Source organism: Martes martes (assembly GCF_963455335.1).
Source record: "Martes martes genome assembly, chromosome: 1".
Taxonomy (NCBI): domain Eukaryota; kingdom Metazoa; phylum Chordata; class Mammalia; order Carnivora; family Mustelidae; genus Martes; species Martes martes.
In genome coordinates, this window is record NC_137888.1 from 55,073,660 (window position 1) to 55,098,480 (window position 24,821).

General features: G+C 34.4%; 1 protein-coding gene across 1 annotated transcript in view; it reads right to left on the minus strand.

Annotated features, from left to right (window-relative positions):
- Positions 1-622: 622 nt before the first annotated feature.
- CIP2A (cellular inhibitor of PP2A) overlaps positions 623-24,821 on the minus strand; it is a 34,962-nt gene continuing 10,763 nt past the window's right edge. Inside the window, exons 8-21 of the mRNA XM_080820318.1 lie at positions 22,297-22,372; positions 18,879-19,097; positions 17,680-17,839; positions 15,819-15,960; positions 14,661-14,760; positions 12,826-12,944; positions 9,764-9,959; positions 9,209-9,283; positions 9,003-9,113; positions 6,430-6,626; positions 4,327-4,440; positions 3,996-4,078; positions 3,150-3,289; positions 623-2,130 (exon numbers count right to left, since the gene is read on the minus strand). Coding sequence (XP_080676444.1) covers positions 1,960-2,130; positions 3,150-3,289; positions 3,996-4,078; positions 4,327-4,440; positions 6,430-6,626; positions 9,003-9,113; positions 9,209-9,283; positions 9,764-9,959; positions 12,826-12,944; positions 14,661-14,760; positions 15,819-15,960; positions 17,680-17,839; positions 18,879-19,097; positions 22,297-22,372 — 1,903 coding nt within the window. The 3' untranslated portion in view covers positions 623-1,959. The remainder of the gene's footprint in view (positions 2,131-3,149; positions 3,290-3,995; positions 4,079-4,326; positions 4,441-6,429; positions 6,627-9,002; positions 9,114-9,208; positions 9,284-9,763; positions 9,960-12,825; positions 12,945-14,660; positions 14,761-15,818; positions 15,961-17,679; positions 17,840-18,878; positions 19,098-22,296; positions 22,373-24,821) is intronic.

Consider the following 24,821-nt stretch of genomic DNA (forward strand, 5'->3'; position numbering starts at 1 on the left):
CATAGATACACAGAAATCATTTGTAAAACTCTATGGTGTGGCTCAAACTTAGTTTTAAAAAAAAGAAAATATACACACACTCTCTCTCTGTTATTTTAATCTGAGGTACACAAGCCTAAAAGGGACAATATGAAAGATGCTATCAGAGACAGACTAGGATAAACAGAAAAAAATGAAGAGGATGTTGATTAGTACTCACCTTTAAAGCTAAAGTACATTTTTTTTCTCTTTAGAGAGATCAAGAATGACACATTAAAATTGTTGTATTAAAAAAAAGGTTGCTAACAAATATATGGAGTCTCTGCCTACATAGATCTTCAAGAACAAGCAAGTTGAGTGTTTTATATAAATGCATACTTACAAGAATGGACTAGATCTGCACTGTCCAGCAGGATGGCAGTTAAAATCTAAATTCTTCAGTTGCACTAACCATATTTTAAGTGCTCAAAAATCACCTATGGCTAAAGGCTATGATACTGGACAGTGTATCATAGAACATTTCCAACATTACAAGAAGTTCTACTGGGCAGCAGTGGGCTAGGCTCAGTGTCTTCTTAGAAGTGTGTACATTGTATAGATAGTTTGATTTTCCCTATAGGTTTTGGTTCATTTCTTTATTTTTCAGAACTTCTTGCTTTATTTTACAAAGCCTTTTGTTCTTCAGTCATATCTACTCATTTAAATATTTTTTCATATAAAATTGAAAATGACTGCAATTTCAAAAACCCCTTATAGAACAAGTAGCAATCTAAAATGTGATACTCTGTACAATGCTTTTCAAAAAAATTTGCAGAACTATACAAAATGTATTCAAGTATATAAAACTATGACAGTTTGATACTTAACATAATTAGCAAATTCTGAAAATATGTCTAATTTCTAAACATAAATTCAGATACACTATAGTTGAAAAATAGAAGTAAATCTAAGTTCACTTAAGTCACATGAAGATACAAATAGGGAGGAAAACACCAAGCAAAATTAATGGTTGGAAACTAGCAATAAAATCAACTAAAGTATTAATATAAAAACTCTTCTTAAACACTACTTACACCATTTGATTCAAATGAAAAGTACTGAAAAATTCCCTTGTATTAAAAAAATACATCAATAAGGATATTCAACCTATGCTTTAAAATTAAATGGCCAAATTAAAAACTATTTAAACAAAAGACAATATATTAAATGCAATTCACATTTGAATTAACAAATAATAAATGTCTGAATATGTAGCAATTGTGGAATCCAAGTTATCCTGGTGCAAATCAAAAGAAATTCTTAATTGATTAGAAATGATATGGGCAGACCAACATGGTACATTTTAAAAAGAATAAAAAACTAAGGCTATCTCAAATAATTCTACAAATTATCACTTTTTAAATGTGACAATGTATTCGTTTTACACATCTGATATTTTCTAATTTTTTCACATTATTTAACTACTCATCTCATTTTTTTCAAATTTAGAACTTATACCATATATCTTACTGTATTTTAAATTGCATTTTAAAATAAAATTATTTTAAAGTTACTGAATTATCTTTTGTGCTATTTAGAGAAAAACTTTGCAGGCAATGCCACACTTTCTCTTTTTATACTAATAACTGTTTTCAATTTCTTAATCTTTAGGATTGTTACATCAAGAAAGTTTGATTTTGAAATTTAATCACAAATGAGAATAAATTAAAAAGCAGAAGGGAGTGGAAAGCAACTAAGGAAAAGGGAAAAACCTTAGAAAAACAATAATGGAGGTCAAGAAGAATATTCTAATATAAGAACCAAAGAAAGCTTTAAGCAATGAAAGCCAGAAACCGAAAGTAAAACTTTTAAGACCAAATAAAAATATTTATCAGATCAGATTCTTTACTAAATTAATACTTAGATAATAATTTGCTATTGTTCCGGAGTCACAAATTACCTTCCCTACCACACCTCCCCCGGAAGATAAATACGTAACATCTATATACTGAGATTCACAGTTTCTGGACTTATTTTTCCACCACTTAAACTGTGGATCATTGCTATCATATGAGAGTGTTTGTTCAACTCCTCTTGCTGAAGTTTCACCAGTGACTCTTTCTCTTCCAAACGACCTTCTAATTGGGCCTTTTGAACCTCTAGGGAGGAAGCCTAGGAATTGGGGATAGGGGAAGGAAGGAATCAAGGAAAATAAACTTAGCATGTCTTCCTTTCACAGATATTTTAAGATGTCCTATTTTTCATTTGTAAAACAACCATGTCAAAAGACACATTACAAATATGTATTATATCTTAGTTAAATTTTATGGTAAGCTTAAGATAAATAAATATTAAACAATATAATACAAATTGGAAAGACACATTCAATTTGTTTTTTTAAGTCAATATTAGCAGCTGAAATTTTGCAGAAAACACTACACATCACAATCTAGAATCACTATTAAGATGACCACATTAAAGGAGAACCAGGAAATCGGTAAACGTGGCATTAGATTTTATGCCTCTTCTGTCACTTTTGCTCTGTAGTTGTTCAAGTGGTCATTTAATCCTGGTGTGTTCTTATCTTTCTAGTAGCAGCTGGGCCAGAAAGTGCTATTCATAGCTAACACACACACACACACAACCATAATAAAGTGGAATGAACAGTGGACTTAGATTCAGAATACTGAATACTTAGCTTTGTGACAGAACCTCAGTAACTCAAAACTCAGTTTCATTTGTAGGTTGAAAGCATTTGATACTTATATATTAATATATTTGTTAAAGAGAAGAGGATTAAGAAAAATGTTTCAGAGTTCTTGGCAAATTATAAAGTTCTTAACAAATATGAACTACTATTATTATTCCTTTCCCTAAAAGCTGGGAGAGGCAGCCAAACACAGCCACCTGTATGTGACATTCAGATCTGGGAACCCCTTCATGTATTCTTTGCCCACTAAAAAGCAGTAAGTGCTGGTCTACAATATATATTTAATAGGTTTTTCATGATTTTAGGAAATCAGGTTTTCACATTGCGAGAGAACCTTTACTAAAAAACTGTCAATTCTGAGACTGTAATATCTTCTAAATAAAATTACTAAAGAACCAGAACTTTAATTTACCCAAATTCACCTTTTCTACCAAATCAGACTTATTCATCTACTACCAATGAGAACTCAACAGATTCTTACCTTAATGCTTAGTTCTTTTCTTATCTGTTCTGTTCTATTTAATTCCTTTCTAAGGATATCAATGGTTTCTTCCTTATCTTCCCTTTCTTTTTGCAAGATTTTAATTTTTTCTTCTTGTACTTTTGTTTTTTGTTGCAAATCTTAAAACAAACAGTCAGCTATATGGTTAGAGGTTGCATACTGATGTTACCCTGAAAAGGTTAATTGGCCACTATGTAATTAGAGCAAAAGAACGACAGCTGGGAAGATGAAGAAATGCCTTGTTGAAAATAAAAGTTGTACAGTTTTGATGAATAGAAAAATACCATGAAACTCTTCTTGTAGGCCAGTATTCTACAGAAAATGCCAAATCTCCACATCTTTCCCTCTTCTTCTGTCCCTGATATTGTATGTATAGTTATGAGGGGAAAGACAATCCTCATAGATCAAGGGTTAGAAAGATATAAAAAAGTATAAAAAATTATATAGGCAGATGTCGAAGGCAAGTGAGTTAGAACAAAAATGTTTTTGTGGATCATTTCAGAGCTACTGCCATTAGAAGCTGGTAACTAAAAGTTACCTAGCACTGCCACCTGCTGTTATGTTCTTTTAAAACGCTTTCTTTTGAAAAGACAATCCTTTCCTCTAATTCCCAAATTAAAAAAAAATATATATTGCTTTTTCAATTTAATCAATCTAACTAAACTGTCCTATAAAATGTTATGGCAAGAAAAGGGAAGCTATTTAAAATGTGATTTAAACTTTAAAAAAGGGAGAGAAGTAGAAAATAAATCATGTTTTGATTTTTCTACCAACATAAGATAAGTTAAAAAATAGAGACAATGTATTAAATAAGAAGTTACTTACTTGCTAGCTTACATTCTCTGTCTACTAGTTGGTTCTGTACTTCTTTTCTCTGTTCTTCTTTCTCTATTAATTGGGCAATAGTTCTGAAGTTATAAAAAAATATAGAAGAACATATCAAGGAAGTATTTCATTTCTTTTTCTTTCCAACAAGTATTTTAAGAGCAAATTAATAAGAAGAGGAATTACCTTACATTTTGTCAAATATGTATTTTATATATAAAATAAGTGGTAATTCTATTAACTTTATCTGTAAAAAACAATGCTTTGTATAAAGAGAATCACTGTTTTTAAAAAATCCAAAATAATTAGAATTAAGAACTAGAGATTTTACTTTTCATTTTGTTGCTTGAATGACTCATTCAACTTTTTCACTGTCTCAATTTGTTTATTCAGAGAATCACATGTCATCTGCAAATCTTTATTCTTCTTTTCATTGGTTTCATTCCTGAAAAGACAAAATGAGTTGATATTTTTAGGGAGGCAAACATTTAATGGAAAAAAGAAACAGTGTTCTTTATTATCTCATCAAACCAAACTGCATACACTGAAGAAGAGGAATGTCATGAACAAGCAGGACATAAAGAAAGATTAACTCTAAAAGACACTGAAGATGTATTTTGGCTGACTTAGGAGATGATATTTACTATAAAGGAAAAGTGCAGGGCATTTACCTCATATTTATGGATATAGAGCTTTATGGATAATATTGCTCTACATAACTTGCTATATATATTTTAGTTATTTTCATAGTTAGATCCAGAAAATTTTTAAAAACTTCTGTAAAAGGATATAGTTTATTAAAAAATAAAACTTGAATCTGCTATTGTTAGCCTCTTGGGTATAATGTATGTTTAATTAAAAATGTCAAATTAATGATGTAGTTGAGGATACTAAACTTCACTTGCCTCTTCAGAGCTCTGCATCTAACAGTCCTGCTTAGTTTACTAGCAAAGTAAACACAGAAACACTTTCTAAAGGATACTTTGACGCCCAAGTATTTTAGGTATAAAATGTCCTTTTTACTTCACTAAGTACAAACTGGTAGCACTGGTCAAATTTGCCTAGAAGTGTTTTATCTGTCCCACGTGGTTTTTATAATTCTGAATCTGAATGCCTTTAGATAGTCCCTACCATTAGCGATGACCTTTCTTCCCCCAGCCAACTTCATTATTTGTTACTGTCTGGCCCCAGAAGGCAGGAGTTTTACCTCTTGGCCCCTCACTCACTATCTGGAACATCAACGGGATGTTCCCGTGGTTCCTGGAAACCCCTTATTTCTATGGGACCAATGCTTATTACTTTTTCTCACATCCTGACTTAACACCAATAGTCCACTCTACCAGGGCTGCCTAAAACAGATTTTGGAGAAAGTTATTGCTGGGAGAAAATATCCTGTTTAGGAAATTTTAATGTCACAAATTTTCTAGATGCTCTACGTTTTCTACCCTTCATTTTTGTTGATTGGCAAATAAACACATGGATCTTACAGAGTTTAAATTTTCTAGATCTCTATATTAATAGCATAGATAGAAGATTTTTTCAAATCTTAACCAATGTTAAAATACAAATTAAAAAAAGAACAAGTTAACTGGAATGTTTTAATTTTTATTGTTTGGTAGAAAATCTGTAATTGTTCCGGGTCTTCTTTATATCTCAGTTTTAAAATTGACCTAAAAGTTTAAAAGGAGGAAAGCATGATCAATCTCGTATTTTGTTAGTAGGCATGTAAGTTAGTGTAGCCTTTTTGAAAGGAAACTTGTTAATCCATCAAAAACCTGAGAGCACATATCCTTTAACCCAATAATTCACCTGTTAAGAATTTATTCCACAGATAAAGTCACATATATAAGTAAACCATATCCAGTGACATTAAGGAGAAATAATGAGTACAAACTGAGAGATGTTTTAAACACTAACACCTGAATTCCCATGCTATGAGACTGGAAATTGAATAAGTTCAACTGAATATGAAATTGTTCATATTCAACACATTTGATGTACAGAAATGGCCAATTCATATGGCTCAACTTAACACAAATTATGACAACTAAGGTCCTTCAACATTTATGGAATGCCTAACTGTGTACTGAGTACTGCTGCAGGCCCTAGGGGTTTGTCAGTGAACAAAGCAGATCAACTTGTTCTTGTGATGCTAAAACCCCAGATTACTGAGGACTGCATGAATACATGAAAGAAGCAGTGTCAACTGGAGAGAAACAAAGAAACCTGTATTCTATTTCTGACTTTGATCCTAAGTTTGAGTAAGCAACACTTCATTTACCTGTGATGTAAGTTTCTTGTCAACTACTTAACTTACGGAATTACCAGAATATGTGAATGTTTACAAAAGGATTTTAGCACCACAGAAAAGAAATGCTGTGTGTTCATTCTAGACTCCCAACTTTACACAGAAAATTTTACTTTATTAATTTACCTCTGAACAAGCTCCATGTAGGATTTTGTCAGTATTTCATGTTCTTCAGCCACAGATTCTAATTTCCTATTATGTTGGAAGAGATGCTCAATATCACTCTGGGCTCTTTCTGATTCAACCTGCTGTGCCTTTAGCAACACACCAAGCTCTTCATTTTTTCTCTCAACTTCTCTCAACATACCAGCAAGTGTCCGTGCCTAAAACAAAACCAAACAGAACACAGACTTTTTTACTTCCATGTGTATAATTTGCTCAGTTTCTACAATTTAAAAGATTTACCAAATATTTAATAGGCTAGCATCTATTTGGTTATATAAAGTTTTATTAGTCACATATACTTATTAATTAACTACTTCTAATAAATCTAACACTGTTACATTTTTTTTTTACTTAAGAGATTGTCCTGACTAGAATAATCTCGGGATGACCAGACTCACGGAAATTAGCACAATTATAACAACAAGAAGGTAGGTCTACATTCTGTACTTAATTAAAAGGTTATGTGTGGTCGTTGGGGCTAGCCATCAACGCTAAACCATAAAGTTTACACAAATCAGCTTTCCCATTTCAGGTAGATATTAAAAATAAGATCTTAACTGTATTACAGATGTTTAAGCAAACACTTAAAATTAAGCTAGCACAATCAGGGAATACAACCTAAATTAATATGAAAGTATTTGTGACATGAAACATTAAAGAAACAGAACACGAGAATGGGAAGTGAACTCCCTCCAACACCCTTTAGCCTGAAAAATACTCTTATTTTGAAATGCCAGATAAAAACCTAAGTCCTTCTCTTTTTTTGACAGTCTATAAAGCAGTAATACCCCATTATTTAGTGTTATTTTTATAAGAAACCTTTCCAGTAAAACAGATAAAACATTAAATTCTCCAATAAAATGCAAGACATGTCCAACAGACATAGAATATAAGAATATGCTATGGGAAGGGAGAGGAGGACAAAATGATTTTAATATCGCTAATTTTCTTTGTTGAAATTTATGATAAATTCAACACATCATTAAGACAAATGAATCCACATCAAAAGAAAAGGAAAACATATGGTTATATTTATTCATATTTTTTCAAATACGAGTACTCTCAGAAGACTCTAAAGGTATTTTATGCATCACTGACTTTAATACCTCTCAAAAATCAAATGATTTTATTACAGTTTATCATAAATGATATCAAACTGTTGAGACTCCGTTTATATTTGCTAGGAATTTCATATTACTGCAGTAAGCTCTCACTCCTAATGTACACATTGTGTGTATATGTGCGCACAGCACAATGTCAGACTTTCTGAGCACCTACCATGTGCCAAGTACTGTGCTTGCTGGGGCCTGGAAATACCGAAACTGTCTCAGACATCAAGGGTGGGGAGCAGGGTTGTATAATTTTCACATGTATGGGAAGGAGAAGACAAGAGATAGCTTCCTAAGAAATGGAAGTATTTAAACTAAAATATGAAGGATTATTAGGAGTTAGGCAGAGAAAGAGGAAAAGGTGTTCTAGACATGGAAGAGCAAATACAAGGACAGGGAAACCTGAGTATGTCAAGTAACTGCAAAGCAATAGAACTGCATAAGAAACTGCAAAGTAATCTAATATAGGTGATTGCAGAGAATGCACAGAAATGCAAGGAGATGCGGAATGAAAGTTGTTTTAGAATCTTGCATGCCAAACTAAGGAATTTAAAATCATCTGCTGAGTGAAATGGTAAGCCGCTGCAGGGTATATACCACAGAAGTAATAAAATCATATTACAGCCTCAGAAATCACTGTAGGGGAACAAGGGAGGGTGGAACCAAATACAAAAAGACAGATGACTTGGGATGCACATAGAAAGTGGGTGAGAAGAGGGCACCTGACTGAAGGTAAAACGACTAACTGGAGGCTCTGCTATGATTCATATAAAAAATGAAAAGAATTTGACCTGTAGCAAATAGTAGCAAGAAGAAACAAGGCAGAAAAAGGTAATATTTAGAAGGTAGAATCAACTGGATTTGGTGAATGACTAATTGTAGGAAGTAAACTGTATGATTTCCAGGATTTTTGTCTGGAACTCTTCAGAACAAGACAGAATATATAAAAAAGAGTAAATTTTTGAAATGGGTGATGCATTCAGGACTGGTCATACTGAATGGGAAGTATTTGCTATATATTTAAAAAGAGCTATACAGGAAGCATTAATGCTTAGTGGAAAGTATCTGGGCTCAGCATATAAAACTGGTGGCATTAACATTCTGGTAATGACTGAATCCCTGGACTATTTAAGGAAGGGCAAAGGACTTAGTACATAATGCCAGGAAAACCCAACATTTAAGGGCTGAATGGAGGAAGAGAAGTCCCTAAAGGATATAGGAAAAGAATATCCATTAGCGTAGAAAGAAAATCAGAAGATATTGGGGTGACCAAAATTAAAGGGGGAAGGGTTTCAAGACGGAGGGAGTAGTCAAATGCTGAGAACAGTTTACTTCGAACACTAACAAAAATAAAACTAAAATTTTGTACATGTTCTGCTTCATTTATTTTTCTACATATCAGATAAGTCTTTATATTGTACACACCTCTGTCTCAGCTTGAGTTCTTTGACAGCGATATTGAGCAATCAGTCTATCAGCCTGTGCAAGGGCTAGAGCTTTTGCTTCCAAAAGATCTTGTAGCCTGCTTTCTTTGGACTGTAAGAAAACAAGCCATTAATCTTTATCACTTACCAGAAAAACATCTATTAAAGCTCAACTGTTACGTATAGTTAAAATAAGCTTGTACTCACGGCTAACGTAGACAGTTTCATCTCATATACATCCATTATGTCAGATATTCTCACATCATTAATCTGTTCCTTTACCTAAGTTTTAATACAACAGTCAAAAATCAGAAAATTTTAATACTCAACACAATAAAAAAATAAATGCCTAGTGTGAAACCAAATCATTAAAACTTAATGAGTAACAAAGTAAAAAAATTAATCCTGTATTAGGCAGTTCACAAACATTTCACTAACCTGGCTATTGCAGAAGAGTAACTGGGTAGGACTTGATATGCTTGTGGGATATATTTCTTAAACAGAGGGATAGAGAGGATAAGGGTGGACTAACTGGGGAAAACTGGGGGAAAAATGATTGGTGTTAAAATGTGGGAATTTTATGGCTAATTTCTTTCTTTCTTTCCAAACTTTCTAGAATATTGTTATTTTCATATTAAAAGATAAGGTTTCATTGATCAAATTGGCATCTTAAGTTATTTAAATAAATGTTATAATCAGGAGTGATATTTAGTTGGTATGTACCAGGCAGAATCCTATTTATAATGGCTATTTACCACTCACCACCATTCCAGCCTGAAGTTTCTCTATTAATTCCTCAATGTTCAATCCTGGAACTCTAGCTTTCAAAAGTGGAGGAGTTAAACATTTTACTGATGTTGGAAGACTGTGATTTAGTGATTGCAAGGGCATTCTCCTGGGCATATGTTCTGTTTCCTGTTGTCTATAGGCATTGTTTGCTGCTATACTTTCTCCAAGTCTGAATAGGAAGAAAGAAAGAATGAATGAATGGATGGATGGATGAATTACAAAGAATAGTGGAAGGAGAGCCTGGGTGGCTCAGTCAGTTGAGGGTTCAACTCTTGATTTCAGCCTAGATCATGATCTCAGGGTTGTGAGATAAAGCCCTGCCACGGGCTTCACACTAGCTTGAGATTGTCTCTCTCCCTCTCTGTCTGCTCCCCCCACCCCACTTGTACCACACTCTCTCTCTCTCAATAAATAAAATCTTAAAAAAAAAAAATAAAGAAAGGTGCCTAGGTGGCTCAGTGGGTTAAGCTTCTGCCTTCAGCTCAGGTCAGAATCTCAGGGACCTGGGATTGAGCCCCGCATCGGGCTCTCTGCTTGGTGGGGAACCTGCTTCCCCCTCTCTCTCTGCCTGCCTCTGCCTACTTGTGCGCTCTCTCTGCCAAATAAATAAATAAAATCTTAAAAAAAAAAAAAAATAGAGGAAAGGGTAGTTAGTACAGAATTAGAGAATATTTAGAATGGATCTTTTTTGGGAATATAAGCCTTTAAATATTTTTGAAATAATCTTGGAGTCTATGATGAAGCCACATTTTGGAAAATACCCTAAATATTGTCAAGTAAATGCTTTTCTACTTACAATCCTTTATAATGACAATCTCACCTCTTTTCTGGAGACATTAGAACTAGTCTGTAAGTATGGATTATTTGTTAAACTTAAGTACAATGTTATTGCTGTTGGTAAGAACATCCTTCTTACCATGGGCAACATCACCTGTCCTTCACCTATGTCCTTCATTCTGACCCTTTCTCATTCAGAGTCTTCTTACTAACCTGACTCCCATTCTGCCCCTTCCATTTATCATGTCTTGTTCCTGCCACAGGGTCTTTGAATGAGCTGTTCCTTTACTAGAATATTCTTCCCACCAGATCTGTATAGAGTTGGCTCCATCTTATCATCAGGTCTCAATACAAATTCACTTTCTCAGAGGGCCCCCTACATCCATACTGAAATGCACATTATGAAACTTAATTTTTTAAACTTGTCTCCAAACTAGAATGTAAACCATATGACAGAGGTCCCCAGTCTAATTTACTGCAATATCTAAAATGACTAGAAGAGGGCCTGGCACATACTTGGCCCTCACCAGATGGAAACGTACACCAAAAAACCTACTTATGTACTCACCCACCCATCCATCCAACATATAAATTTACCTTATTAAACTAAGATGATATAAACAAAGGCATAAAAAGACATAAATAAAATAAATGAACACCTGACATAGTTTCTAAAGAGAAAACTATGTAACACCATTAAGATAGGGGCAGCCAAGATACAAAGAAATGGTAGGAAGATCTCATATATAGGGACAGAGGATGAGACTCCCACTTTCAGTGAAGCTGAAGCATTCCGTTCTGAAACACAGGGGCTTTCCTTTATGTCAGATTACCACAACTGGAGCAACCAAGCCACCACAAAATGAAGCAGCTTCACAGATCATTTCCAGATCTTAACTTGAGAAACTCCCTATCTGTCCATTTGTTTAAAAATTTACAAGAGAATTTACAAAAATTCTCTTCATTTACAATGAAGAGAATTTTGATTATGTGGTCTCTAGGTCTTGTTCTCCACAGTTCTTAATCTCTTAATTTATGACTAAATTATTAATTCTGAAAAATAAGTTTCTAAGTCAGTTAAAAGAAATAGCAGATGGACTCCTGGCTCAGTCAGTTAAGCATCTGCTTTTGGTTCAGGTCGTGATCCCAGTGTCCTGGGATGGAGCCCCATGTCTCCCCATGTCAGGGGCTCCTAGCTCAGTAGGGAGCCTGCTTCTTCCTGCCCCTCCCCCACTTCTGCGCATGCTCTCTCTTGCTCTCTCAAATAAATAAAATCTTTAACAACAGAAAAATAGCGAATATTCTCCTAATGATTGAAATCAATGAGAATAGTGGACAATTCTGCCTGGCCACTATCTATTCTACTTTCTGATAAAAGCACAATTTTTTTTTTTTTTTTAAATCCTCCCACTGCCCCCAAATTAACTTTCACTTCATGTAGTTCTCATAGTTGAACTCTTGTAATCTGCCAAGGTCCTTCATTGGCAAATGACCCAGATTCGGTCAACGAAAGTGATGCTTAGGCTTATTTAAACAGGGCACCTGGGTCAGGTCAGCTCAGGTCATGATCCTAGAGTCCCAGGATCGAGTCCCACATTCAGCCCTCTGCTCAGCAGGGCGTCTGCTTCTCCCCTGAACCTCTCTCCTCTCATGCTCTTTCTCATTCTCTCAAATAAATAAATAAAATCTTGAAAAAAAAAAAAAGACTTATTTAAACAACTGGGAAGAGAAGCTCTTTGTTTTCTTTTCTGTTTTGTTTTTGTTGGTTGTTTTTTAGTCCTAAAAGCCATGTTGTTTATTAAGTGTTTAATCTTTTAGAGCAGATTCCTATCTTATCCTCTGGCAAACCCTTAAGCTGAAGAAGTTCTTCCTCACATCTAATCTAAATGTCTTTTTTTTTTTTTTTTTTGAGTGTAGCTGACACAGGGAGAGCTCATTCTACGTAAGAACTAAACTGGTAAGATATAAGCATAGTCCAGAAGCTATTCTGTCAAATAGAGGAAGTGAGAGAAAGAGAGGCATAGTGCCTGGAAAACATTTAACCCACCTGAAGCTAGCTTTTCCCTGAGTATACACCTGGTCTTTTCAGTTACTGAAACCAAATTTTCTTTTACTCACTTGAAAAATAATCAACTGTTATATATAATGAAGTCTCTGATTCACAAATTTTCTAATCTATCTATATTGAGGACTATTAAAGAAACACAGCAGGATATTCCAGGACCACAAGAGATACACTGCAAATGACTACAACTCACACTAAAGCAGGAAAATCTGGCAGTGGAGCAGCTTCCAATAATATTCCCAGTCCAGACTGTACTTGTTCTCTATTATCTGATGTTAAAGCAAAAGCCAAGGGAGTAATCAGGCGTGGATCCTAAACAAATCAAGAAACCAAAAAACAATAGGCACAAAGAATAAATAATGTCAGGATTTTTAAAGCAAGGTGAGTAAACAGAGCTAAACCATAAAATAATTCCAGGCAAATTCTGAAAGGTTTCTATCTGCTGTTTGAATGTATTCATTAGCCTTTACTTTGTTATAATTATCTATGCAGTCAATACGAACACTAGCTTTAAAAAAATCTGGCAAAAGTTTTGTTGTGCCTATGAAAATCACATCTTACATATTATAATGAATTTAAAATATGATCCACAACTGACTGATGTTTTGAATTATTGTTTTATTTTTCTAGCTACCTTTAAAAGAAAATCTGACTGTAAGAAAAAATAATCATTTCCAATTAAAGTAAAAAAAAAGTAAAATTCAAATTAACTAAAAAAATTCTAATTTTGTCACTAAAACAATTGTACTTAACAAATAAGTCCTTCATGTCAATAATATTTTATATTAGTACTGTAAGCTCCAAATCATTTATTCTGAAAAACATCTCCTAATTGATACAAAATCAGTTTGACCCAATTTTTAAGTTATTAACAGAGAAAAAATATTAAAATATGAATCCTTTATAGTTATCTACATTTTACAATGTTGAGGGTCTTGTAAGTACTCAAGTATAATCTTATGCCACAAAACCATGTTAAAAGCTGGGCTTAGGGGCACCTGGGTGGCTCAGTGGGTTAAAGCCTCTGTTTTCAGCTCAGGTCATGATCTCAGGGTTCTGGGATCGAGCCCCGCATCAGTCTCTCTGCTCGGCAGGGAGCCTGCTTTCCCCCTCTCTGTCTGCCTGCCTCTCTGCCTACTTGTGATCTCTCTCTGTCAAATAAATAAAATCTTAAAAAAAAAAAAAATCTGGGCTTTATCTCCATAACCCTCATTGTAACCCTTTATAACTGCTCCCATCGAGGGGAATTCATTATTTTTATTCTGTAGTTAAGGAAGCTAGAGCTCAGACAAGTGAAATAGCTTGCTCAAGTCTGCACTGACTTGACTGACTGGTGGAGTCAACATCTGAAGCCCATCTCTTCAGCATTATGCTCTCCAAAGTGTACAAGGGGCTCCTGTATAAGGTTTCAGTTTTGGCTTCTACCCTGTCTATACAGACCAGAACCATCTTTGTTTATTATAGTAACTCAATTCACACATGTTTGCTAAGTATCTATTTTAAGTAAGGTTTTGTGGCTATCAAGGTAAACATTAGAGCTCTTATTCAGCTACCATCATCAAAATTCGTGAGTTGGCTATTCTCTGCATACCCTCTCTGGTCTTACTATCACTCACAATCATGTCCTTTTCTTCCAGATGTGTCCCTTATCCCCTTAACACTCTACATCATCAATCCCAACCAAAAACTAAACCCCAAAACAAATACCACTCCCCCTTCACTGCAGTGCTATTAGAAATAAACAAAGAAACCTAAAGTACAACACAAGAAAGGAAAAAGGCTCAAGAAGCTCTACTATCATGAACATCCTGTACATTATAGTCACAAGCATTTATGTTCAATTACTGCAAAACGATGTAAAATTACCGTGTACTGGGAATATAATAGCTACTTAAGGCATTTAACTCTCTTCTGATAGCCAATTCTAAGAGAAACACTTTCTAAACCTCAAAATATTAAAACAGAAACTCACACTTAGGAAGCATTTATGTATGAATAAACTTCAATATTTGAAGAGTTTACACTCACCTGAAGGATTTTATAGAAGCTTACTTCCATACCAGGAACCAACTGTTTAAGTCTGTTCATCAAATCAAGAGTTTTCAAAACTACATCAGCAGCAAGTTTGCTTAAAAACAAATATTTAAATTAGATAATGAAAAAGTTGCTTAGAACTTTATTTCTGTCCATAATTTTACAGAAATTTTGAAAAAACAAACACTTTTGTTTTTAAACCTCAGGAAGATAAAGTATTGTTTCTTTTGAGAAGTAAAAATATAACAGAGACTAGCATCCTTATAACCCAGCCCCCCAAAGGAACAAATTGGCATTAACAGTCTAAATTCAGACAGCGTTTTCTTTTTCTAATTTCAAATACCACTGAGCTTCCACTTTCTGAGCCAAATTACCAGCAGCATCAGCAAAATGACCTACTTAATTTTTAGGTTTTTCACTGGAATATCAATAAAGGGCAACCTTAAGCAATACAGAATACCTTACATTTATCAAATAAATTATACTAAGCCATGTTCTTACCCTCATACCACAAAAGGAGTATAAAAAAGTAAAAAAAAAGTAATCCTTGTTCTTGAGGAGCACAATTATTGACAATTATGTCATTTATGGAAATTGGAACAAATCAATGTCCAGCATTCAGGTCCTCAATAAAGATTTGTTAATGGACTTAATTCATGTGAAAAAGGAGCGATAAAATAATCTATCTCATCACTATCAGTGAAAATTCACCTTTAAACCATAAGTCTTTACATGCTTAGGAAAAGAACTGTCTTTGTTAGTAGGAAACCTTCCGTAGTAACAGATTTCCTGGTAATAAAAAAAAATGACCTTTTGTTTTTTCATGCCTTTTTGTTTAAAACATAAAATTACTGAGGCAATGTCAGAAAGAACCTCCAGAAAAGAACTATGAAAGACACTTCAGGATAATCAAAAATTAAAACACAAAACAAACCTAAACAATGAAAAACAAATCATGGATGTTAAGATTATCCTTTCTTCAAGGCATGTAATCTATGAATTGAATGAATTTTAAAAAAATTATGAAAAAACTTGTTAATTCCCTGCTACACCTTGAGTTAATAAACAATACCCAAGGATTACCCTCCAAGAGGAGAGAATTTTTATTATGTTTGGTATTACCATTTTGCCATTTGGATTTTATATACTCACCACAATTCAGAATCTGCTACTTTTGTTCCAAACCCCAGATCAATCTTGCCGTATGTAAATTGTTGTTCTATCAAAGTGGTACATTTGATAGTAGTCAGAGTTTTTGCCACATGCATTTTTAGAGAATCATCTCCACACAGAGGTAAGTTTTGTTAAGGAATACAAACAAAAAATTCTCAAAAAAACCCTTATATTTGTATAGCACTTTACAGTATTTAGAGTGATTCCATACAAATTATCTTGTCACTGCACTTCCAATTAATCATTGTTACATTAGCTCAATGACAGATTAGGAAACTAGAGCTTAGAGCATTTAAATGATTGGTAAGTGGCAAGAGATGGGACTGACACCACGTCTGCTACTTTGCTGGATGTTAGTATTTTCTTAGAATCTTATTACAGTGGTTCAATTCTTGCTGAACTAAGGGAAGTTATTTTTTCCTATTTTGTACTATTATAAGTTAACTTGAGATCATTTAAAAAGTGTCAAATTTGGCTCAAAATGGTACCAATTCTGAGGCCTGCATATATTACAGATAGATATCAACAATCAAGCAAAATAATCATGTGTCTCTACAGCAGTGGTTTTCAACTTTAGCTGCATGTTAGAATCATGTGGGTAGTTTGATCAATCAATCACAATCTCCCCACTGCCCACACACCAGGGCTCCAGATTACTCCAATCAAGTTAGAATTGCTGGAAGTAAGGTTCAGGTGTCAGGATTTTTAAAACGTTCTTCAGGTAATTCTAATACATAATCAGGACTGAGAATCACTGCTGTAGGGAAGAGGAAAATTAAGGAGCAGTAACTCTGAGAAGAGAGTAAATAGATGTGGAATTTGCTCTAGGGCAGGACGAAGTTGAGCAAATTCTTACTGCTGAGATATAAGGAAACTTGACCATGTAGAGATAAAAGATCTGGTTGAGATATAAAGGCTCCTTGTTGATGATAATAAAAACACATTAATGAAATATTTTAAAAAATGGGACTTGGGCTTCAAAAGACAGAATTAACTGATCTAAAAGAAAAGAGCAAACACAAGAAAAGACCTAAGAAAGCCTGAATACAGAAGTTAGGCGGTGACACTAATTGAACTCAAGGTTTTCTTTTTTTGTAATGAATGAAATTGTCTTGATAATATGTGTCTTTTTTTTTTTTTTAAAGATTGTATTTATTTATTTGACAGAGAGAGATCACAAGTAGGCAGAGAGGCAGGCAGAGAGAGAGGGGGAAGCAGGCTCCCCGCTGAGCAGAGAGACCGATGCGGGGCTTGATCCCAAGACCCTGAGATCATGACCTGAGCGGAAGGCAGAGGCTTAACCCACTGAACCATCCAGGCGCCCCAATATGTGTCTTTTTTTATAACCAAGTATATCACCTTTATTAAAATATTTCTAGAGGCTTTAACTTTCAGTAAAAACTAGAATATAAGCTAAAATACTAACAACTCTACCAAGGTTGGTTTATTCTCTGATACACTGAACCAGTGATGGCCCCACAAATCATCCAGAGAAAGCAATTAGCATTAGAAAGTAATAAAGCAGTTATTTTAGAATGTATCTCTTAATCTCAAATTGCAGTAAAAATGTCCAAATCAAGTTTAAAAAGTTTAAAAAGTTAAAAATTATGAAATATTCTTTAAAAGTTTTACTAGAAAAATAAGGGAAAAAATTCTGGACAACTTCTTCATAGACTCCTCATTGAGAGATTAGTTCTATAGTTTAAACTCCAATTCAATAATCCTGAATTACTATACAAGTATGAGAAGTGACACATTTACAAACAAAGATAAAATTGCAGTAAAAGTAATGCTAGGAAAAATGAATGGCTAGTTTCCATGTTTTAACAGTAAAGGATATTTAACAAAACTTCAGTGGCCTTGACCATCCTTTCACATTTTTTTTTTAATAAGGCTTCATCTAGATTTTGTTCTGTGAACTGAAGTTGATCAAGGATTGTAGGCAGCAGAAGGGTCACAAAACGGTCAGCTGAGGAACAGTTAGCAGTATCTACAACGTCCTGGAGAATTAACCACCACCAGTGATGAAAAATAAAGATGGAATACAGAACGCAGAGTCATCACCTAGCAGCAACGTTCTCATCAAATCTCTTATAATTACTTCAATATTTAATTGACCTGTGTCTCCTATTTAAAACCTACCCTTTTATCCAGTTTAGATGGCTATGATGACCTTTTTCTTAAATGAAACAATAAGGTTTTAAGCTACTTAACTGCAAACAAGACTTTCCCAGGGATTGTGTCCATGATTTGAAAACAAGAATCCTGAATTTGCTAAGTGCAATTACAATAATTAAATAACTATCACTGGTCTTAATACTTTACAATCATGAATAATTTCCATCAGAATCTTGAAGACTTTTTTAAATGCTAAAACTGATTAACAGTTAAGACCAACATAAAACAGAGTAATTTGTGCATCATCTTTGATGAATATATTTAATCATTCATAACCATTTTTGTTTGTGCATAGGATCCAGTCATGAGGGAAATACTCTAAGAAGATACTGTGGTAGGCAGAATGAGTACAAAAACAGGGACAATAGTACAGAATGCTAAGTGAGCTAGACAGTATAGTAAACCAGAATGTAATGGCCTCTAGGGAAAGAATTTTTGTCTATATCCCAAGTGCCTAGCAGTGTCTGACATGTTCCACTGCATCTTAGTGACTGAATCCAATGTTCCTATATTAGTCCACTCAATAGGCTAATAAAGACAGCAGACAGTATCTATCAAGATGGAGGAACAGAATGTGACTACTGCAAGAAGTATAGGCAGACAACAAGCTGTAAAATCTCAGCAAATACTTTTACTTATTACACTGAAAGGAGTATATATAAGCTATTCAGTGCAAAAAAAGAAAACACAACGTTCCTGACTTTGCCCAAAAAAAGGAAATTTAGTGGCTGAAAGAAAGGGAGTTAGCTTAATGTTTTCCTAAAGTGTATAAACAATTAGTTTATTGTGGATGTTTTTGAAAGTAAACTGTTCACTGAGAATCATTAAATGGAAAAGTCAATTTGTCTATTATTATATTACCTCAAATATTTCCTTGAACAAATCCAAGGCTAAAATAGAACAGTTTTCTGACCCATCCAGAGGTTGGCTTGACCAACGAAGTAGAGCCATTGTAGGTTCTAAACATTTAGGACGGCTTCCCAGAACGGTGTTGCCAGATGGAGACTGTTCAAATATCATCTGAGTGAGGGCGTGGCGCAGCTGAGTCACTGAACAGAAGGCAAGAAGTAATTCTAAAACCTGTGCAATATAAAGTCTTCGTTAAATGTCAATTTCATTGGCCTTTAATGTACAAAACAACCAAGTGATCAAGCTGAAAATGACACATTTTTAAAGAAGATACTTTAAAACAAAAATTAAAGACAGCTTTCAATTTTTATTCAAATAATATTTTTCAAAATGCGGGTTTAGGTACCATAAGGTTACAAAGAAATTTGTTACTCCTAGTAAGAAATAGTAAGAAATAGTTACTCCTAGTAAGCAGAGCTGTGAGAGCCAAAGAACGGAGGGCAACTTCAACTAATATCATGTCTTCTATAGTACTTAGTTGTTTTTGTTTTTCAAAGCACAGATATATTTTGTTTTTACACTGAAAAAAAAATAAAATTAGAAACTACTTGCAATCATGCTGAGATTTGAGAATTCCTATAAAGCATACTTTAGGATAATACTGGAAAGTGGTATTCCTAAATTTTAAAACCTTAAGTATGGCTATTTCTACATTGTGTGCACGCTTTTGACATTGTAGCTGTTAGCTCCTCTATTCTATACCTCAGTTCTTTACATCATAAATTGGGCCTTTATAACATCACATAACATCCCACACCAACCTATTTATTAGCTAAGTTAAATTCTACCTCATTTCATATACTACCAACCTATCAATTTAAAATAAATCACTGGCATCTCTTTGCCTATCCACTTATTTTCTACCTTTACCTGTATTTTTATAAATGACATATAATTGGGATTTGTATTTTGACCAACTTGACAGCATCTGATTTTAATAGAATTCAGCCCATTAACATTTACTATGTAACAAATGATAATCCTTGATTTATTCATTTTCAAATATAAATTATAGTACTTGTTTTTGAATAGGTAATACATTTACTTGGTTCCATGGCCGAACAAAGCAGCCTGATCTCTAGCTACACTCCCTGAAGGCAAGCAATGTCATCAGTTTCTCTCTCTCTCTTTTTTTTTTTTTTAAAGATTTTGTTCATTTATTTGACAGAGAGAGAGAGATTACAAGTAGACAGAGAGGCAGGCAGAGAGAGAGGGGGAAGCAGGCTACCCACTGAGCAGAGAGCCCGATGTGGGGCTTGATCCCAGGACCCTGAGATCATGACCTGAGCCGAAGGCAGAGGCTTAACCCACTGAGCCACCCAGGTGCCCCAGTTTCTCTCTTCTCTTACCAGAGACATATTACACCCATGTAAGAAAATACCTTCTCATATACACTTCTTAAGTATAATGTACAGAAGTAATAAATCACTAGTACAAAGGTGGATGGTTTTTCCAAAGTGAACATACCTGTGTAAGTAGCAACCAGATCAAGAGAATTCTACTAAAACTCCTGAAGTCCCTCGTGTCCCTCCCAGACAATGCCTCAGTCACTACTCTTCGTCAGATTTCTGACACTGTAGATTAATTTTATCTTAGCTATTCTTGCATCTTTGCATTTCTACACTTTTTAATCAGCTTGTCACATGGAACTTTATATATAAATAGAATCTTACAGTGCATACCCTTCCTTCCATCTGACTTCTTGAGCTCAGCAGTAGGTTACTGACACTCATCCTTATTATTGCACACAGTTGCACTTTACTCATCCTAATTGCTGTGTAGTACTCTAATATACAGATGCACCACAATTTATCCGCCCATTCCACTATTAATAGCATGTGGATTGTTTCTAATTCCTGCCTTAGAGGAGTAGTACAGCTATACACGGCCTTTGGTGAATGTATGTATTTAATTATTTGGGTGAGTGAAATTGCTGGCTCATACTCTATGCATGTGTCCAAAATTTCTAGATAATACCTATTTTCATAAGTGGTTGTGCCAATTTTCAGCCCATGAGTACTACAACCTTATGGGATTTTTATATTCTCATCTATATTTGATGCTATTCATATTTTTAATTTTAACCACCTGGTGGGCACATAGTAGCATCACATTATCATTTAAATTTGCACTTCCCTGTAGATTAATAAAGTTGAACAGCAATTTCATATTTATTGACCAATTCTTTTTGTTGTTCAGGATTATCTGTTGAGTTCAGTGTTTCTTTGATTTATATATACACGTTTTTAAATATATATAAAATAATAAATACATATATTTTAGATCAGAGTACTTTGTTCTAAACATGTATCACAGATCCCTTTTCCCACGCTGTGGGTTGCCTTCCACTGTGTTACTGGCAGTCTTTATCAACTTTTTCCTGTATAGCTTGTGCTTTTGTTTCCTATTTAAAAAGATCTTTGCCTTTCTCAAGGCTGTAAAGATATTCTGCTAGGCATTTCTTCTCTAAGTTCACTGTTTACCTTTCAGATGTAAATCTACAGTCTTTCTGGAACTGATTTTCACATTTGATGTGAGGTAGGAAACAAAATTCAGTTTTTTCCCATATGGATATTCAGTTGACCCAGCATCATTTACTGAAATGACCATACTTTCAGAAATGCACTGTTATCATTCAGGAGACCATATGCTATGGTTTGGTTTTAAACTGTGCTCTGTTTCAGGGGACTAGCTGTCTATCCTTATGACAGTACTGCACTGTTTTAATTATTGCAACTTTATAGTAAGTCTTGGTATTCTGGTAGTATTCGAAGTCCTCCAACATTGTTCATTTTTTTCAGGATAGCACTGGTTATTTTTAGACTTTCCCAATGTCCACATACACCAAAATCAAAACAAATACAAACACAAAAAACACTAAAATGTGGTATGAATTTGAAACTCTTCTAATCTATGAACTTGGTATATCTGTATTATTTAGGTCTTTTATATCTCTCAATGTTTTATAATTTCGGAGTAGAGAACTTGTATGTGTTTTGTTGGATTTATCCCTAAGCATCTGACATTTTTAAAAATCCAAAAATAGTATCATTTTTAAAACTGCATTTTCTATTTAACATTTTCTACATGTCTTTTGATGAGCTTATGGACATGTTTGTCTTGGCTATGTGGTTTAGGAGTGGAATTGCTGTGTCACGGTACACATATATTCATTAGGCACTGTGAAACAATTTTTAGTACCATGAACGAAGACTTGAGAAGGGCTCTAGAGTAATGCTATACTTTCTGATCTAGATAATGGTTATATAACTGTGTTCAATTTGTAAAAATTCAGAGAGCTGCAAACTTAAGATTTTTCTGCGCATTACAGTTTTCAAAAATTTAAAACAAAAGTCATATTTTCACATACCTTTGAAGAAGAATCAGGATCCTTTCCATTAAGAAGACCTAGTACTTGATTGAGACATGAAGAAAAATGCTCATACCTAAGTTTAAAATAAAAATATACATCAAATGATAATTATGAAATTGACACATCAAAAGGATTTATATACAAAATAAATATAAAACAAGTATTTTCATCTATTTATTTTGAGCTTCTAATATAGAACTGTCGTTGAAAAATTTATACTTAAAACATTCCACCACTATGATATACATAAATTGGCTCTGTTATTTATTGAACAGTGAAAAAACAATGATTCGTGTGGCAATAAATAAATCATTGAAACTTTCAGTACTTTGATTTTTTTAAAAGATTTTATTTATTTATTTATTTGAGAGAGAGAGAGAGAGAGAGAGAGAGAAAATGAGAGAAAGACAGCACGAGACGGGGGAGGGTCGGAGGAAGAAGCAGACTCCCTGCCGACCAGGGACCCCGATGTGGGATGCAATCCCAGGACTCAATCTCAGGACTCCAGGGTCATGACCTGAGCCGAAGGCAGTCGCTTACCAACTGAGCCACCCAGGCGCCCTGATTGCTTTTTTTTTTTTTAAAGCTACTTTCAGTTTGTAAAAATTCAAAGAACATGAAATATTCTAATAAATTAGGCAGCTATTTATTTATAAAGCATTTAGAACAGCTAGACATTATATCAGGTTCTGCAGATACAAAGGTAAGGAGCAGGGCCCTGTGTTACAGAACTCTAAGAGCTACTAGAGGTACCACCCACATTATTGTCTATGTGACGAGTGCATCCTGTGTTTGGGAGAACGATGCTCTGTGAGAGAACTAACAGTCTAAGAATGAAGGCGGAAACATAGAATATTATATAATGTAAAATATAACACAATCATGTAGAAATACATAGAATGCTAAGAGGATGAATACTGAATCCAGACTCAGTGTGGCACGCCTGATCAGATGAGGTTTCCCACACTTGAATCAAAAAAAATAAACAGGAATTAGACATATAAAGTAAAAATTATTCCAGCTTTCCAGCAGAAGTACTTCAGAGGAAATAGCACATGGATACACAAAAGGCATTTCTAGCAAGTTGGAGATTCTATTTACTGTCTGAAGTGATGAGGGAAAAGTAGATAAGAAAATGTAAAGAAACAAGGCTGAGCAGTTCCCAGAGATCAGATTTTAGAGGGCTATACTGAGAATTTTGTTTACCTTGAATGCAATGGGAAGATCATAGATTATAGAAGGGACATATGGTTGGGGGAAATGTTGAAAATCAAATTTAAGTGACGGGAGTCAATGGGATAGGAGACATTGAAGAGACAAAAGATACTGTTAAAAAAATAGGACAGAATGAGATTTAATGTACAGAATAAAGGGATGTGTTTTTTAAAGATGTATGTATGTATTTATTTATTTGACAGAGAGATAGAGAATACAAGTAGACAGAGCAGCAGGCAGAGGGAAAAGGAGAAGCAGGTTCAATGCTGAGCAGGGAGCCCAATGCCGGGCTCGATCCCAGGACCCTGAGATCACAACTTGAGCTGAAGACAGCTGCTTCACTGACTGCGCCACCTAGGCGCCCCAAGGGATGTGTTTATAAGCAAAACAAGATGACACTAACAAGAGCAAAAATTTGAAAGAATTCCAATCAGACGGGATTCAGTTTGGTTTTTTTTGCCCATGAAACAAAGATAAGGTCATTTTCTGAGTGAAAAGTGGCAAGAGCCAAGTAGTAAATTTTTGAAAGGGTCACTGTAGGAAATGTGAAAAAAAGCTGGGAATAAATATGAGAAGTGCTGTCCAGATAAAGTTAGAGACAGTGAATATGTAGAATACAAATTCATGAAGTGTGATTTTCTCAGGTTTTGATTAGGGACCCAGACATTACATTAGACTTTGGAACAGATTTAGGAATATTTTGCTAAATGGTACAGCAAATAAACAAGAAGATAACACTATTTAACATTTCCTTTCTAGAGGTGATTCTGGAGTTCCAGGCTAGATAAAAAAAGAAAACAGATAATGGAACTGAGATTTACAGAAGAAGGGATTAAGCATCCCTTACTAATGCTAAATCAGATTATATTTTGGTCCTCCTGCAGAGGTATACCCTGTTTACTTAGAAGTTGTTAAATAAGCACTATTTGGTGGCCAGACGGGTGTTACACAGAGTATACTGGGAGGACTCAGAACAGATGAAGGGAGGACAAGTAAAGGAAGGGCATGGAAGAACATTTTCTTATCCACCAATGTTGTAGGATTCCTTCTCCTTTAGTGCCCACAGTTCTTGTTCCCCGCTGCTTCAAAGAATGAAGAGGTAGACCAGATGAAGAGTTATGGACACCAAAGCAAAGTGTACTGAGTGATAGTACAAAGCTCTGGAAGAGGGAGGGGACCCAAGAGAGTTGCCACCAGATTTCTTAAGTCTAATGGTTTTTATGGGCTTGTTGGCAGGCTGTTTTAATCTGATTAATCCTCTATGAGCCTGTCACCCAATCAGGACTTTTGTCATCTACCTATCACAG